The sequence below is a fragment of the Scyliorhinus canicula genome, chromosome 6 (genome assembly GCF_902713615.1).
Source record: "Scyliorhinus canicula chromosome 6, sScyCan1.1, whole genome shotgun sequence".
Taxonomy (NCBI): Eukaryota; Metazoa; Chordata; class Chondrichthyes; order Carcharhiniformes; family Scyliorhinidae; genus Scyliorhinus; species Scyliorhinus canicula.
The window spans coordinates 196,723,264-196,738,766 of NC_052151.1; the positions used below are offsets into that span (position 1 = coordinate 196,723,264).

The window sequence follows — 15,503 nt, forward strand, 5'->3', positions numbered from 1 at the left end:
GAGAGGGCCATAATGGAATTTGCGACAAGGAGGTCTCAGTGTTAGTTGTCTATTAGTTTACTTATCCTGGTTATCGTAACACGCAGTTTGTTCCATAACAAATTAATTTAAACTTCACGTTAGTTCATCATTAACTTCGGCCAGTCTACAGAACATAACATACACTAAGGGGCAATTTAGCTTGGCCCATCCACCTAACCTGCACATCTTTGGACTGTGGGAGGAAACTGAATCACCCGGAGGAAACTTCACGCAGACTCAGGAGAACATGCAAACTCCACACAGACCATCAGCCAAGGTCAGAATTGAACTCTTATCCCTGGCCCTGGTGCTATGTGGCAGCAGTGTTAACCACTGTGCCACCGTGCTTCCCATTTGGTTCCATAATCCTGACTATTCTTAACTAATACAAATCTATAAAACTGTTTTGAAATGCTCAGTTGACCCTCAACCTCAGCAGCTTTTTATTTGAGGTGGGGGAGGGAGTGTAAAGTACGAGATTTCCACTACCTTTTGTATGAAGACGTGCTTCCTGAGATCACGCCTCCAACTTTAACATTGCCTCCTTGTTCTGGACTCCTCCCACCCACCTTCAGAATAAATTGTTTCTCCCAATCTGTTTTAATCATCTCAGTCACCATAATAACAGAGTGACTTGTCTTCATTTGTGCAGCATGTAAAGTAGAGCGCCAAATATTCAGTCAAGATGCCACCAATCGTATCTGCAGGCATTTGCCACCTGGCAATGTCAGCGTGGAATTATATTTACAGATTCTGGATTAAAAACTCTAAAGCTGTTCCATCTGCCACAAGGATGCACCAAACTACCACACATAGAACAGTACAGCACAGAACAGGCCCTTCGGCCCTCGATGTTGTGCCGAGCAATGATCACCCTACTCAAGCCTAACGTATCCACCCTATACCAGTAACCCCCCCATTAAACTTACTTTGACACTAAGGGCAATTTAGCATGGCCAATCCACCTAACCCGCACATCTTTGGACTGTGGGAGGAAACCGGAGCACCCGGAGGAAACCCACGCACACACGGGGAGGACGTGCAGACTCCGCACAGACAGTGACCCAGCCGGGAATTGAACCTGGGACCCTGGAGCTGTGAAGCATTTATGCTAACCACCATGCTACCGTGCTGCCCACATCATAGGGCTGGCTCATCCATTTGGCATTCATAGTGAATTGAAACTTAGTACCACAGGATTCAAGTATAGTGTAATGCTGACAATTAGGCACTGTGCCATGGAGCAGTACAGAGTGGAAGATTCCAATCAAAGCCCCACCAGCACAGCCAGCCATCAGTAGGTTTGGTTGCTCCATCATTTGCCGACAGACTTACGGCTGCACCTTGTTCACCCCATTCGATCCAAGTGCAACAACGCCTCAATCTTAAAATTCTCATTCCCTGTTCAGATCACACCCCGACTTCAGCTCTCCCGATCTCTGTAATCTCCTCCAGATCTTCAGCCCTCGGATATTTGCGATCCTGCAATTCTGACCTCTTGTACATTCCCAGTTTCCATCGCTCTACCAATGGCAGCCGGGCCTTTTCTGTGTTGGTTTCTCACCCTCGACTTGTCTGTCTCTCCCTTCTTTGTTGAGATGTTCCTTAAAACCTACTGTGGTAATGTACCTTTAAGGGATAGCAACATGACATCACTAAAAAGGGAGTGTGCCTTGCAATCCAGTTTCACTTTTGTTTTTGAGCAGAGCACACAGACTCTCACACACAGCTCTGCTGCTGATGTCATCAGATGGGAATGGGATAGTTATTTTGTTATGGGGGAGGGAGGTATTGATCTGCTGACAGGGGAGGGACTGCCGCTTGGAGATAAATTGGGGGTCGATGACAGTGCGCGCCAAGGGGCGGGACTCAGGAGGCGCAGGACGCGAGTTGGAGGCTGGCCTAAGAAGGGTGATGGTTGATCGGCGGGGTGGGGAGGGGGGAATGGGGTGCCCCCCTGACCAGGCTGATCACATGGAACATGAGAGGGCTGAATGGGCCGGTCAAGAGGGCTCGTGTGTTCGCGCATTTGAACATTTTAAAGGCGGACGTGGCAATGCTACAGGAGACACTCCTGAGGGTGAGGAAGGGGCGAGACTCGAAAACTAGGGGGGGTAGCGATTTTGATCAATAAGTGGGTGTCATTTGAGGTAGGGAGCATAGTGGCGGGCTCGGGCGTGTAGGTACAATATGGTGAGTGGCAAGCTAGAGGGAATGCCGGTGGTATTAGTGAATATCTGTGCACCAAACTGGGATGACGCGGAGTTTATGAGTCGGATGTTTGGGAAGATCCCGAACTTGGACTCACATAGGCTGATCTTGGGGGGGTGGGGGGGGAGGACTGTTATAGATCCGAGGTTGGATCAGTCAAGTTCAAGGACAGGGAGGGTGCCAGCTGCGGTGAAGGAGCTAAAGGTGTTTATGGAGCAGATGAGGGGGGCAGATCCATGGAGGTTCGGATGACCAAGGGCAAAGGAGTTTTCTTTTTTACCCCCCGTGCATAAAGTGAACTCCCGAATTGTTTTTTTTGTTTTGGGTAGAACTTTGCTGGTGGGTGTCGTGGATGCCGAGTATTCAGCGATTGTGGTGTCGGACCATGCCCCACACTGGGTGTGTTCACGGGTGAGCAAGGAGGGGAGACAGCGCCCACAATGGAGATTGGATGTAGGACTGTTAGCAGTTGAGGAGGTGTGTGTGCGGGTGAGGGATGCCATCCAGAACTATGTGTAGATGAATGACACAGGGGAGGTTTCGGCAACAACGATATGGGAGGCACTGAAGGCAGTAGTTAGGGGGGGAGCTGATTTTGGTACAGGCTCTTAGGGAGAAGGTGGAGCGGGCAGAGATGGAGAGGCTGTTGAGGGAGATCATCCAGCTGGGTAGAAGGTACTCGGAAGCCCCAGAGGGGGGTTGTTGAAGGAGCGGCAGAAACTGCAGATGGAGTTTGGTCTGTTATTTACAGGGAAGGTGGTGGGGGAGTTGAGGAAAGTGAAAGCGGCGGTGTCTGAATATGGGGAGAAGGCCTATAGGATGTTAGCGCACCAGCTCAGGAAAAGGCAGGTGGCCAGGGAGATAGGAAAAGTGAAGGATAAAGAGGGGAATATGATTTTGGACCCAGCGGGTGATCAAGGAATGTTATAATCAGCTGTATGAATCAGAGCCCCCGGCTGCAGTGGAGGGCATGGGGCAATTCTTGGATGGTTTGGAGTTTCCGAAGATGAAGGGTTGGTGGAGGGGCTGGGAGCCTCGATCAGGATTGTTGTTGTAGAGGGATTGGAGGCCATGCAGTCGGGCAAGAGCCCGGTACGGATGGATAGGACGGACGGATTAGGGGGCAGCATGGTAGCATAGTCGTTAGCACAATTGCTTCACAGCTCCAGGGTCCCAGCTTTGATTCCGGCTTGGGTCACTGTCTGTGCGGAGTCTACACATCCTCCCCGTGTGTGCATGGGTTTCCTCCGGGTGCTCCGGTTTCCTCCCACAGTCCAAAGATGTGCAGGTTAGGTGGATTGGCCATGATAAATTGCCCTTAGTGTCCAAAATTGCCCTTAGTGTTGGGTGGGGTTACTGGGTTATGGGGATAGGGTGGAGGTGTGGGTAGGGTGCTCGTTCCAAGAGCCGGTGCAGACTCGATGGGCCGAATGGCCTCCTTCTGCACTGTAAATTCTATGAAGATTCTATGATACCCTGTGAAATATTACAAGATTTTTTCTGGGATGCTGGGCCCGTTGCTGGTGAGGGCATTTAATCATAGAATCATAGAGTGTACAGTGCAGAAGGAGGCCATTCGGCCCATCAAGTCTGCACCGGCTCTTGGAAAGAGCACCCTACCCAAGCCCACACCTCCACCCTATCCCCATAACCCAGTAACCCCACCCAACATTAAGGGCAATTTTGTACACTAAGGGCAATTTATCAAGGCCAATTCACCTAACCTGCACATCTTTGGACTGTGGGAGGAAACTGGAGCACCCGGAGGAAACCCACGCAGATATGGAGAGAACCGCACAGACAGTGACCCAAGTCGGGAATCGAACCTGGGGCCCTGGAGCTATGAAGCAATTGTGCTAACCACTGTGCTACAGTGCTGCCCTATTAACGAAGCTAGGGAATGGGGTGTCCTTTCCCCAACAATGCCACAGGCTTTGATCTCGTTGATCCTGAAGCGGGAGAAGGACCCAGAGCTATGCGGGTCATACAGGCCAATCTCTCTGGTGAATGTTGATGCCAAATTGCTGGCCACGATTTCGGCCTCGAGAATAGGGGGTGATAGGGGAGCATCAGACGGGATTTGTCAAAGATAGGCTGTTAACAGCCAACATTAGGAGGCTCTTGAATGTCATCATGATGTCCTTTGAGGGGCGGGAAGTGGTCCCTATGGAGGCGGAGAAGGCCTTCGACCGGGTGGAGCGGAAATATTTGTGGGAGGTCCTGGGGCGGTTTGGGTTTGGGCAAGGTTTTGTAGAATGGATCCGGTTGCTGTGTGCGGACGAACCGAGTAAACTTGGAGTATTTCAGACTGAGCCGGAGGACAAGGCAGGGTTATCCACTCTCCCCTCTGTTGTTTGCCTTGGCTATAGAGCCATTGGCAATGGTGCTGAGAGTGTCAAAGGACTGGAGGGGGCTAGTCCGGCGGGTGGGAGGGGCGGGGGGGGGGGGGGGTGTGTGTGTGTGGAACACAGGGTCTCACTGCATGCGGACTACCTACTCCTGTATATTTCTGACCCTTTAGGGGAGATGGGAGAGATTATGTGGATCTTATGGGAATTTGGCCTGTTCTCGGAGTATAAATTGAAAATGGATAAGAGTGAGGTTGTTGTGATCCAGGCGAGGGGGCAGGAGAGGAGCTGGGGGAGTTGCCAGTTAAAGTGGTGGGAGGGAGTTTTCGATACACGGGAATTCAGGTGGCATGTGGCTGGGAGCAGTTCATAAATAAAATCTGGTTTGGTTAGCTGAGCAAATGAAGAAAAACTTTTGAAGGTGGGACATGCTCCCGCTGTCACTGGCAAGGTGACGTAAAGATGATGGTTCTCCCGAGATTTTGTTTGTCTTCCAGTGTCTCCCTATTTTTATCCCAAAGGCCCTTGTTAAGCTGGTTAATGCGGTGATCTCTGGGTTTGTGTGGGCGTGTAAAACCCCGTGAGTAAGGAAGCAGAGCCGAGAAGGGGGGAAGGTTGGCCCTGCCGAACTTTAGGAACTATTACTAGCCATGATCAGGAAGTGGGGAGCGGGGGAGGGGTCGGTATGGGAGCGGGTGGAGGCGGCATCATGTAGGGGCACAAGTTTAGGAGCACTGGTAACGGCATCTCTGCCGTTCTCACTGGCTCGGTACTCCACAAGCCCAGTGGTGGTGGCGACTCTGTGAATTTGAGGGCAGTGGCGGAAGCATCTGGGAGTGGAGGGAGTGTCGGTGTGGGCTCCAAATTGTGGCAATCACTGGTTTGTCCTGGGGAGGTTGGATGGGGGGTTTCGGAGGTGTCATTGAGCAGGGGGATCTGTTTATCGACGGGAGCTTTCCCTGTTTGGAGCATTTGGAGGAGGAGCTCGAATTGCCGGGAGGGAATGGGTTTTGCTATCTGCAGGTGAGAGACTTTTCACGAAGGCAGGTTTCGACCTTTCTGCTTCTACCACTACAGGGGATACAGGATAAGGTAGTTTCTAAAATGGTGGTGGGGGAGGGGAAGGTCTCAGAAATGTATAAAGAGCTTGTGAAGTGGGAGGGAACCCAGATAGGGGAAGTGCAGCGCAAGTGGGAAGATGAGCTGGGTAAGGAGCCAGAGTCCAGTCTGTGGGAGGATGCTCTGAGCAGAGTCAACACGTCCGCATCATGTGCCAGGCTCAGCCTGATACAATTCAAGGTGGTTCACTGGGTACACATGACGGTGACCCGGATGAGCAGGTTTATTGGGGTAGAGGACAAGTGTGTGAGGTGTGCAGGAGGGCCCGCAAATCATGTCCACATGTTCTGGGCATGTCCGAAGCTCAGAGGATTCTGGCAGGGGTTTGCCGGTGTCGTGTCCACGGTGCTAGAAACGAGGGTGGCGCTGAGTCCAGAGGTTCGATCTTTGGAGTGTCGGAAGATCCAGGAGTTCAGGGGGTGAAAGAGGCTGACGTTTGGGCCTTTGCCTCTCCGTTAGCCCAGAGGCAGATCCTATTAGCGTGGAGGGACTCGGGGCCTACGAATCAGAGGTATGGGTTAGCGACATGGCTGGGTTTCTCTGGCTTGAGAAAATTAAGTACGCCCTGAGAGGGTCAATGTTAGGGCTGATCCGGAGGTGGCAGCCGTTTATCGACTTCTTTGGGGAAAACTAAACTGTTAGCAGATACAATAAGGAGGGGGGGGGGGGGTTAGGGATTGAGGGGGGCAGGGGGAGTTAGTTTGCTTTAGGCAGGATCAGCGATGGAGGGACTTGGGAATTGTGTGAGACTCCTGAGCACAAAGTTTGAGTTGATGCTCCGATGCAGTTCCGAGGGAATGCAGCGTGGTCTCAAATGTCATAATTCAAACGAGAGTTTAAATTGAGGTCTCGTCTGTCCTCTCAGGGGGATGTAGGAGATCCCATGGTGCCTTCTGAAGAAGAGCAGGGGAAATTTGTTTAAAATTCTGGCCAATATTTATTCCTCGGTCCATTCCACAAAAAACAGCTTATTTAATCAATATTGTGGGGTCCAGAAAAATTCCAATAAAAATATATTTAAACAAAAACATCTATGTACAAACTTGCTCCCATGCTTCCTATGTTAAACCAATGAATATACTTCAAAATGTTATTCATTGGATTAGGAAATGTTTTGGAAGTCCTTGTTACGATTGAGGAAATTGAAGATGTGTCATTATTACTCCTAAGTTACGAAGCAATAGTTTCTGCGAACGTAAAGTCAATGTCTCAGATTTCACACTTCTTGCCCACCAGTGAGAAGACATAATTGATTTGGGAAATTTTCAATCTGAATATAGTTTGGAACTAGTAGCGAATTTCTCCAGGGACTTGGTTCAATTCCAGCCTCGGGTGACTGTGTCGAGTTTGCACTTTCTCCCAGTGCGTGGGTTTCCCCGAGTGCTCCGGTTTCCTCCCAGCGTAGGTTAGGTGGATTGGCCATGATAAATTGCCCCTTAGTGTCAAAAAGGTTAGGTGGGGTTACTGGGTTAGGGGGATAGGCTGGAGGTGTGGGCTCTTTCCAAGGGCCGGTGCAGACTCGATGGGCCAAATGGCCTCCTGCACTGTAGGGATTCTATAATGCTATGATACATAAAATAATATGAACTTGTGGTTTTTCCAAATAGGTGGCTATGGTAGTCACAAAATAATTGATTTTCAACTGTGAAATTGGACGAGGAATGGAAAACTGTGTCCGTACACTTCTATTTTAAGTTTTGTGATGCTGTATTTTTATTGAAATACTGTAGTCAGATTGTAACCCGGTGCTTCTTCCATTCCAGATATCACACTGTTTTTCCCATCGTTCAATGGAAATGCTTACATAGAACTTCCTTCACTAACTACAATATTGAGAAGGGATACAGGCATTGATACAGGCATTGATATTGGAACAAGAGGAGACACAGAGGTGATGATGTACCTAACAATAAAAACAGCCTCTTCCACTGGAACCATTCTTTACAGTGAGTATTAGCGATGCTTGAAATGAGGGATGCTTCCCTTTGAGGTGGTGTGGTTGGAATAATAGAATAATAATAATGTACTGATGGAGTTAGATGAAGTAGATGGGGGAGGCTCTTGTGGAACAAAACCGCTGTTTTGGTCGAATGTTCTGTCGCTATGTTGTACCAATTCAATGAGTGCCATCTTTTGCCCTGTAACCAATTCAGGCATTCTGCACTCCCCTGTCCCACGCTCTCCAGTACTTCTTGTTGTGTTCTATCACTCCCAACATGGGATCATCAGGGCTGTAGGTGGAGATCAGTGAACCAGGATATCAATAATGAATATGCATAGGCGGATCGTCCATCTGTTGTTCTCCTTTTGAGGATACATGAAATAATTGAGCAGAAACATTCCAAAGGAAATTTGCAGTTTGTAAGGCAGTTTGTACTGTAGAAGCAGATTTGATGGGCCAAATGGCCTATTTTCAAACTGTGGGTTCTTATGTCCTGCCTCAATTCAGCAGTGGTGCAGATACAAAAGGAATATAATTAGAAGAAGAGAAAAGTATCCATGACTTTTAGCTGGCTCCTATTCAAATGTGAGATGATGGAATATATGACAGAATTGCAAATATCAGAATATAAAGAAATTTAAATCATTTATCACAGTACCAGCACGGTAGCATGGTGGTTAGCATAAATGCTTCACAGCTCCAGGGTCCCAGGTTCGATTCCCGGCTGGGTCACTGTCTGTGCGGAGTCTGCACGTCCTCCCCGTGTGTGCGTGGGTTTCCTCCGGGTGCTCCGGTTTCCTCCCACAGTCCAAAGATGTGCGGGTTAGGTGGATTGGCCATGCTAAATTGCCCGTAGTGTCCTAAAAAGTAAGGTTAAGGGGGGGGTTGTTGGGTTATGGGTATAGGGTGGATACGTGGGTTTGAGTAGGGTGATCATGGCTCGGCACAACATCGAGGGCCGAAGGGCCTGTACTGTTCTATGTTCTACCTCTGTGCAACTTTGGAGCACTTAATTTTAAGCAGCAAGGGGCAATTGCAACTTTTGCATGCTAAATCTCTGTTTAATTCAATGGATAACTCAGATCTAATTCATCTCAGACACTTCCTCTTTAGGATAATTGTCTCTTTGTAATAAATGATGTCAAATCATTTCATTCACTGCTACCCATTGATCTTCACATCTTCTTGCAAGATGTACTATTATCCGTGTGATAGCTTACCCATAGAGAGTCTCTCCTTGTGGATTCTGCAAAAACTAGTCAGGCAGCGGCATAATGGTATTGTCACTGGATGGGTAAGACAGGTAATGCTCCAGTGATCTGGGTTCAAATCCCACCATGGCAGCTGTTGGAATTTGTATTCAATAAAAATCTGTCAATCAGGGAAGGAAATCTGCCGCCCTTACCTCACCTGACCTGTACGTGACTCCAGACCCAGAGTAATGTGGTTGACTCTGAACTGCCCTCTGAAATGGCCGAGCGAGAGTTCAAGGACAATTAGAAATGGGCAAAAAGTGCTCGCCCAGCCACTGCTGTCCCACATCCAATGAATGAAAAAACTTTCCATGCGATTCAACCCACTCCGTTGCGTCCAGCGTGGATCAGGAAAGCCCAAAATCGGGATTCGCGCCAGGCGTGAACCATTCTGCGATTCAGCCCATCACCCTCAAGGGCGAGTTCCGAATCGTGCCCCAAAATATTGAGAATATCATTAACCCTCACTTGCATTCACTTTAATCTCATTAACAAGATTGAAGTCAAATTGAAGGGAATTACCTGCGGGAACTCACCGGCGGGAAGTTACGGGAGTGTTGTTTAGTGCTCTTTTACAAAAAGTTGAAGCTGGCGCAGTGGCTACCGAGGGGAAGTGGGTAGCCATTTCCATTTTCTGGCCTGCCGTGCAAGGACACCAGAGTTGATGCCCCAGTGCTTTGGGGAGGGGGTGGAGACCCCCTCACGGACTCGGGCTTGGTCAGGGGCCGGGGAGGGGTGGGGTGAGGGGATTTTGTTTGTGAGGCCTTTAATGATCTCTGTTATCAATATCATGATCAATATATGTAATCCCAGCAACACTCCCCTCAGTTGGCCATGTTCATGAAGAGGCTCCTGGGACACCCACTGGTGCACACCGCACAGTTGACCCGGTACAGCAAGTGGACCCCTGAGGGGTCGAATGGTCAGTGGGTAGGCCGACCTGAGGAACTAGCTGCAATTCAGACAGGTAGAAGATAGAACAGTACAGCACAGAACAGGCCCTTCGGCCCTCAATGTTGTGCCGAGCAATGATCACCCTACTTAAACCCACGTAACCCGTATACCCGTAACCCAACAACCCCCCATTAACCTTACACTACGGGCAATTTAGCATGGCCAATCCACCTAACCCGCACATCTTTGGACTGTGGGAGGAAACCGGAGCACCCGGAGGAAACCCACGCACACAGGGGGAGGACGTGCAGACTCCACACAGACAGTGACCCAGCCGGGAATCGAACCTGGGACCCTGGAGCTGTGAAGCATTGATGCTAACCACCATGCTACCGTGAGGCCCCCTCGGACTCGGACTTCCGGACTTCCGGACTTCTGGAACAGACAGTCCCATCGATTGTGGAGATGCAGTCACAGAGCCAGGGACTACATGAAGGGTTGTTGACGAGTATCCAGCAGTTGCAGGCGCAGTTGAAGGAGTCCAACCACGTGCAGCAGTAGGAGGTGGTGCCGACAATACGTGCCATCCAGGCCAACGCCGCACGGATGGCCTCGGTGGTGGAGGCATTGGGGGCAATGATTTCAGCCATGGATCAGCATGTCCAAGGCCTGGGGCATTCTGTGCAGGCATTGGCCGAGGCCCAGGCTAGGGCTACTGCCTTACAGGCGACCATGTCCCAGAGCCACCTGGAAGTTGCAGTGGTGCTCCTGTGAGTTTCCCAGCCATAGCAGGCCATGGCTGGGAACGTCGGAGGCACTGGCCAACATGGTGCAGACACAGAGGGAGGTGGCCCAGTCCCAGAGGGCGATGGCGCAGTCATTGGCTGGTGTGACACAGACCCAGAAGGTGGTGGCACAGTGGTAGTGTGATGAGGCGCAATCTAGATGGAGATGGTCCATTACCCGCGCTCCATGGCCGCGAGCATGCGGCACCTGGTCGAGACCAAAGCAGGCCTCCAGGTCTAGCAGCGCCAGGTGTCGGGGAGTCTCAGGGGATAGCTTTGCACACAACCTGTCCTTTGGAGTAGCCGGGGCAATCGTGCTACCCGAGGGAGGAGTAGGAGGCCCTTGCCGGTGATTTCCACAGAGGAGGTGCCAGAACACCACAGTACCTCGGACTCCCCCCCCCCCCCCCCCCCACCTCCTCCTGTCCCTGGCGCATCTGGTGGGCAGCGGGCAGAACAGGGAGGCACCACACCACCTAGAACACCCGAGCAGCAACCGGGCCCAGTCGCCCAGGAGACGTGCGGCAATGGGGACCTTGTCGAAGGGCAGGAATCACAGCAGGCCGCCTCCTCTCCTGCTGTACCACCTGGGGATCCACCTAGATATAGCGTTAGAGTCTGTAAGGCCAGAACAGTAGACACCAGTTAAGTTGGCACGGGTGCAGGGCTCAGTTTAGTTATAGGGGCGAGGGGCACAAACCTGCATATATTTGTTCACCACATCTTCAAGAACATAGAACAGTACAGCACAGAACAGGCCCTTCGGCCCTCGATGTTGTGCCGAGCAATGATCACGCTACTTAACCCACGTAACCGGTATACCCGTAACCCAACAATCCCCCCATTAACCTTACACTACGGGCAATTTAGCATGGCCAATCCACCTAACCCACACATCTTTGGACTGTGGGAGGAAACCGGAGCACCCGGAGGAAACCCACGCGCACACGGGGAGGACGTGCAGACTCCACACAGACAGTGACCCAGCCGGGAATCGAACCTGGGACCCTGGAGCTGTGAAGCATTGATGCTAACCACCATGCTACCGTGAGGCCCCAAGAGGGCGAAGTAGCGCTCGATCACACCCCTGGTCGCTATATGGGGGTTGTTGTTGTGGGTCTCTGCGTCTGTCTGGGGCCTCCGGATAGGCGTCATCAGCCACGACCGCAGCGGATAACACCGATCACCCAGGAGCCAACCCCTCAACTGGGGGGGGGGGGGGTGCGTCTTGAACATGTCAGGAATCATCAGTGTGCCAGGATGAAGACGTCGTGCACATTGCCCGAGTATCAGGTGCAGACGTGTATGATGTGCAGCTGATGGTTGGTGTAGAGCGGCCTATCATCAGTTGGTTCTCAGTGGGAGACATGCATCCCCTCGATCACCTTCTGGACCCGGGGCATCCCATGGATGGAGGCGGACAGCACTGCACGGGCCTCCTGATGGCCTCAGTCCACATTGAAATAGATGTATTGGTCTGCCTGGGCAGAGAGGGCCTCCATGACTGCATCTGTGCACTGAGGTCTGCGAGACCCCGGACAGGCCCCCACTCGGCGGCTGGAAGGACCTCGTCGCGTAAAAGTTCAGGGCGACCGTCACCTTGACGGCCAGCGGGTGCGGGTGTCCTCCCCCATACCCCCGCGGTGCCAGTTGTGCCATCATCTGGCAGATATGTCGCACTGTCTCTCTGCTCAGCCGGAGTCTTCCACAACATGCCCGGTCCGGCAGGTTCTCGAAGGACAGGCGGTGCGGGTACACACGAGGCCTCATGCAATGCCCCCTTGGCAACTCTTCCTCTTCGGCCTATTGGGTGGTTCGCACGTCAGCCTGGGAGGCTGCCACCTGCCCCTCTGATCGCTGCTGCAGTTTCCCCCTCCTCCTCAAGCAGCATCCGCCAGGGCTGTGGCGACTAGCAGGAAGGCCATCATTGCAGGGTGCATTCCAATATCCAGTGCCTGCAGGGTGTGAAAGGTTGACATGTTAGCATGGTACTTACTGGTACTCGACTCGTTGGAGGCGGAGAATCGCGGAGGACCCGGAGAAACCGGGTCAGGCCCGCTAATGACCTGCAAACGGTGTCTACTGTACGTGATTTCCGGAAAGCATTGATGCAGCCATTGAGGTGACGGAGAATCACGATTTGCCGTCAAATCGCCCCCCATCCACGATTTTAGGGCCAGAACCATTTGTGCACACATTCGCCTTTCCTGATTTTGGCGTCGGCCAACGGAGAATCCCGCCCAGGGTTCTTCAAACAGAGCTGATCTTGGACCTTCTGAAAGGCCGTTTGGTCACCTCTATACACTGTGAAGCTGCTGGCCCTCTAATCTCCTGCCTGGCAATGGTCAGTCCCATCACGGCTTTTGTATGATGTTTAGCAATGGAATCCACAGCCAGTTCCTGCCTTCAATCAGCACCTGCTGCCACGAATTGGGTGCCGAGTTAAGAGGCTTTGCATTTCAAAAAATGCCGTAAACGTGAATGTCTGGATCCTGGAAATAATCCAGGCATCGGATTTCTGACCCCAGACTGAAAATAAAGCTCTAGGTCTTCGATAGCACCACACAGAGGAACAGATTGGTGGCTCATTGAATCATAGAGAATCATAGAATCCCTACAGGGCAGGAGGAAGCCATTTGGCCCATCGGGTCGGCACCTACCCTTCGAAATACCTCGGCCCAATCCCCACCTTTTTCTGCAAATGCACCCTCAGGGCCAGACCAGACCCTCAGGGCCACTTACCAGACCACCTAACCTGCACTCTGTGAGAAGAAACCGGAGGACTCGGAGGAAATCTACGCAGACACGGGGAGAATGTGCAAACTCCACACAATGACCCAGGTTCAGAATCAAACCCAGATCCGGGTGCGCGGTAGTGACCCATCAGCCCAGTTTTGGTTTTGGCCAGTCCTTTGCCGTACTTTCCAAACAGCAAGATCCAAGGGAAATACCTACAGAACCTTCAGGGGCCAATGATTTAACAGGACAGATTAGTCCTTCAGAAAGGGCAAGGCAGTCCAGGTTTGCCATATTTGGAGAATCAGGTATTGTAAACAGATCCACATGTGACCTCTCAACCGGAGGTCCCCACATGTGACCTCTCAACCTGAGGTCCCCACATGTGACCTCTCAACCTGAGGTCCCCACATGTGACCTCTCAACCTGAGGTCCCCACACGTGACCTCTCAACCTGAGGTCCCCACATGTGACCTCTCAACCTGAGGTCCCCACACGTGACCTCTCCACCTGAGTCCCCCCCCCCCCCCCCCCCCCCCCCCACCAAACCCACTTCACAAATGATGCAAATATATTCTGTCCAATGGGCCATCTGTACTCTTGGTTATCATCTTCCAAATTGTCCAGCAGTTCACAGCGGCGGGATCCTCCCGTCCCGCTGCAGTGAATGGAGTTTTGCTGGAGCGCCAAGTTCTCCGTTACCACTGGCAGCGGCAACTGGACGGGCTTGTAACGGAGAATCCAGGCCTACATCTTTGCCCATTCATGCTTTATAATTCACAGCAGCTACCTCTCATCATTCAAACTGCGTTGGCAGCCCGTGGTGCTTTTAAACAGGGGATTTGGTGGGGTTTCCCATAGTAGGTACTCTGCAAAGAAAACATTTACTGTCAGTCTGCGCATGAACCTGTCAGATATTTCCTCCCAGGACATGCGTTAAACTTAGTCCCTGCTTCATTCTTGTTAATGCAAAAAACTACTATTCCAAAGTGCACCAGTGAACAGAGTAAATTAACGGCACTAATATAAATTTCTAAAGGTAAACTTTTATAAATCATGAGTTTGATTTCAGCTAGAAAGAAGAACCTGCATTTATATAGCACCTTTCACAACCTAGCACATCCCAAAGCACTTTACAGCTAATGATGTGCAGTCAGAGTTGCAATGTTGGAAATGGAACCACAGTTTGCACAGCAAGGTTCCCACAAACAGCACTTTGATAATAACCAGATAATCTAATATTCTGTGAGACTGGTAGAAGCATAAACATTGTCCGAGGCATTGAGAAGAGCTCTTCCAATTGTGTGAAGGGAGCGTTTATGTCCACTTGACAGGGCAGACAATGCCTCTGTAAATGTCTGTCGGCATCCCACCAATGTGTTATTAAGCTGCGGGCGGCCTTAATTAGTGCAGAGTGGGATTTCTTCCCCTCAGAGACAGGAAGTCCCACCCTAGAGAGCTGCTGGCCAATCTGACTGTCCAAGCAGTGGTAATAGCCACTGCTGAGACTTCAGGTAAATCCAAGGACATTGGGTCGGAACATCTGGGAGACCACAGCGAGTAGGTGTGGGGGGAGGGGGGGTTCAAGTTAGAAAGGCCATGGGCAGAGGTACCATGTTGCAGAAAGGGTTACCACTCTTTCTGACCAGCAGAAGCCTGTGCTGTTTTCACCTTCCCCTGTGGGTGGAAAGTTTGCAGCGAGGTGGAATGAGGCCTTTGAGCAGCAGTTAAATGTCCAAATGGGGGCCTCAAAAGGCCTGAATCGTAACCATCTACCATGATACGGAGGGTCAGATTGAAAGCGTGCAGGAAGACAGTGGGCATGTGTCCTCCACCTTCAATTATGCTGGCGGTGTCTGTAAAATTCACCCTGTCAGTTCCCAGTAAAGAATAGTGGGTAGCACGGTGGTGCAGTAGTTAGCACTGCTGCCTCACGGCGCTGAGGTCCCAGGTTCGATCCCGCCTCTGGGTCACTGTCCGTGTGAAGTTTACACGTTCTCCCCGTGTTTGCGTGGGTTTCGTCCTCACAACCCAAAGATGTGCAGGCTAGGTGGATTGGCCACGCTAAATTGCCCCTTAATTGGAAAAATGAATTGGGTACTCTAAATTTATATTAAAAAAAAGAATAGGATTGAAGGATAAAGATCAGTGGCTGGATTCTCCCATTCTGCGGCTATGCCCGGAGGATCATAGA

At 51.1% G+C, this 15,503-nt stretch overlaps 1 protein-coding gene across 18 annotated transcripts in view; it reads left to right on the forward strand.

Annotated features, from left to right (window-relative positions):
- The window catches only part of eys (eyes shut homolog), a 3,376,609-nt gene that overhangs the window by 2,856,737 nt on the left and 504,369 nt on the right, over positions 1–15,503 (forward strand). For all 18 annotated transcript variants that reach the window (XM_038800705.1, XM_038800706.1, XM_038800712.1 and 15 more), the window contains one exon: positions 7,463–7,645. In XM_038800705.1, coding sequence (XP_038656633.1) covers positions 7,463–7,645 — 183 coding nt within the window. The remainder of the gene's footprint in view (positions 1–7,462; positions 7,646–15,503) is intronic.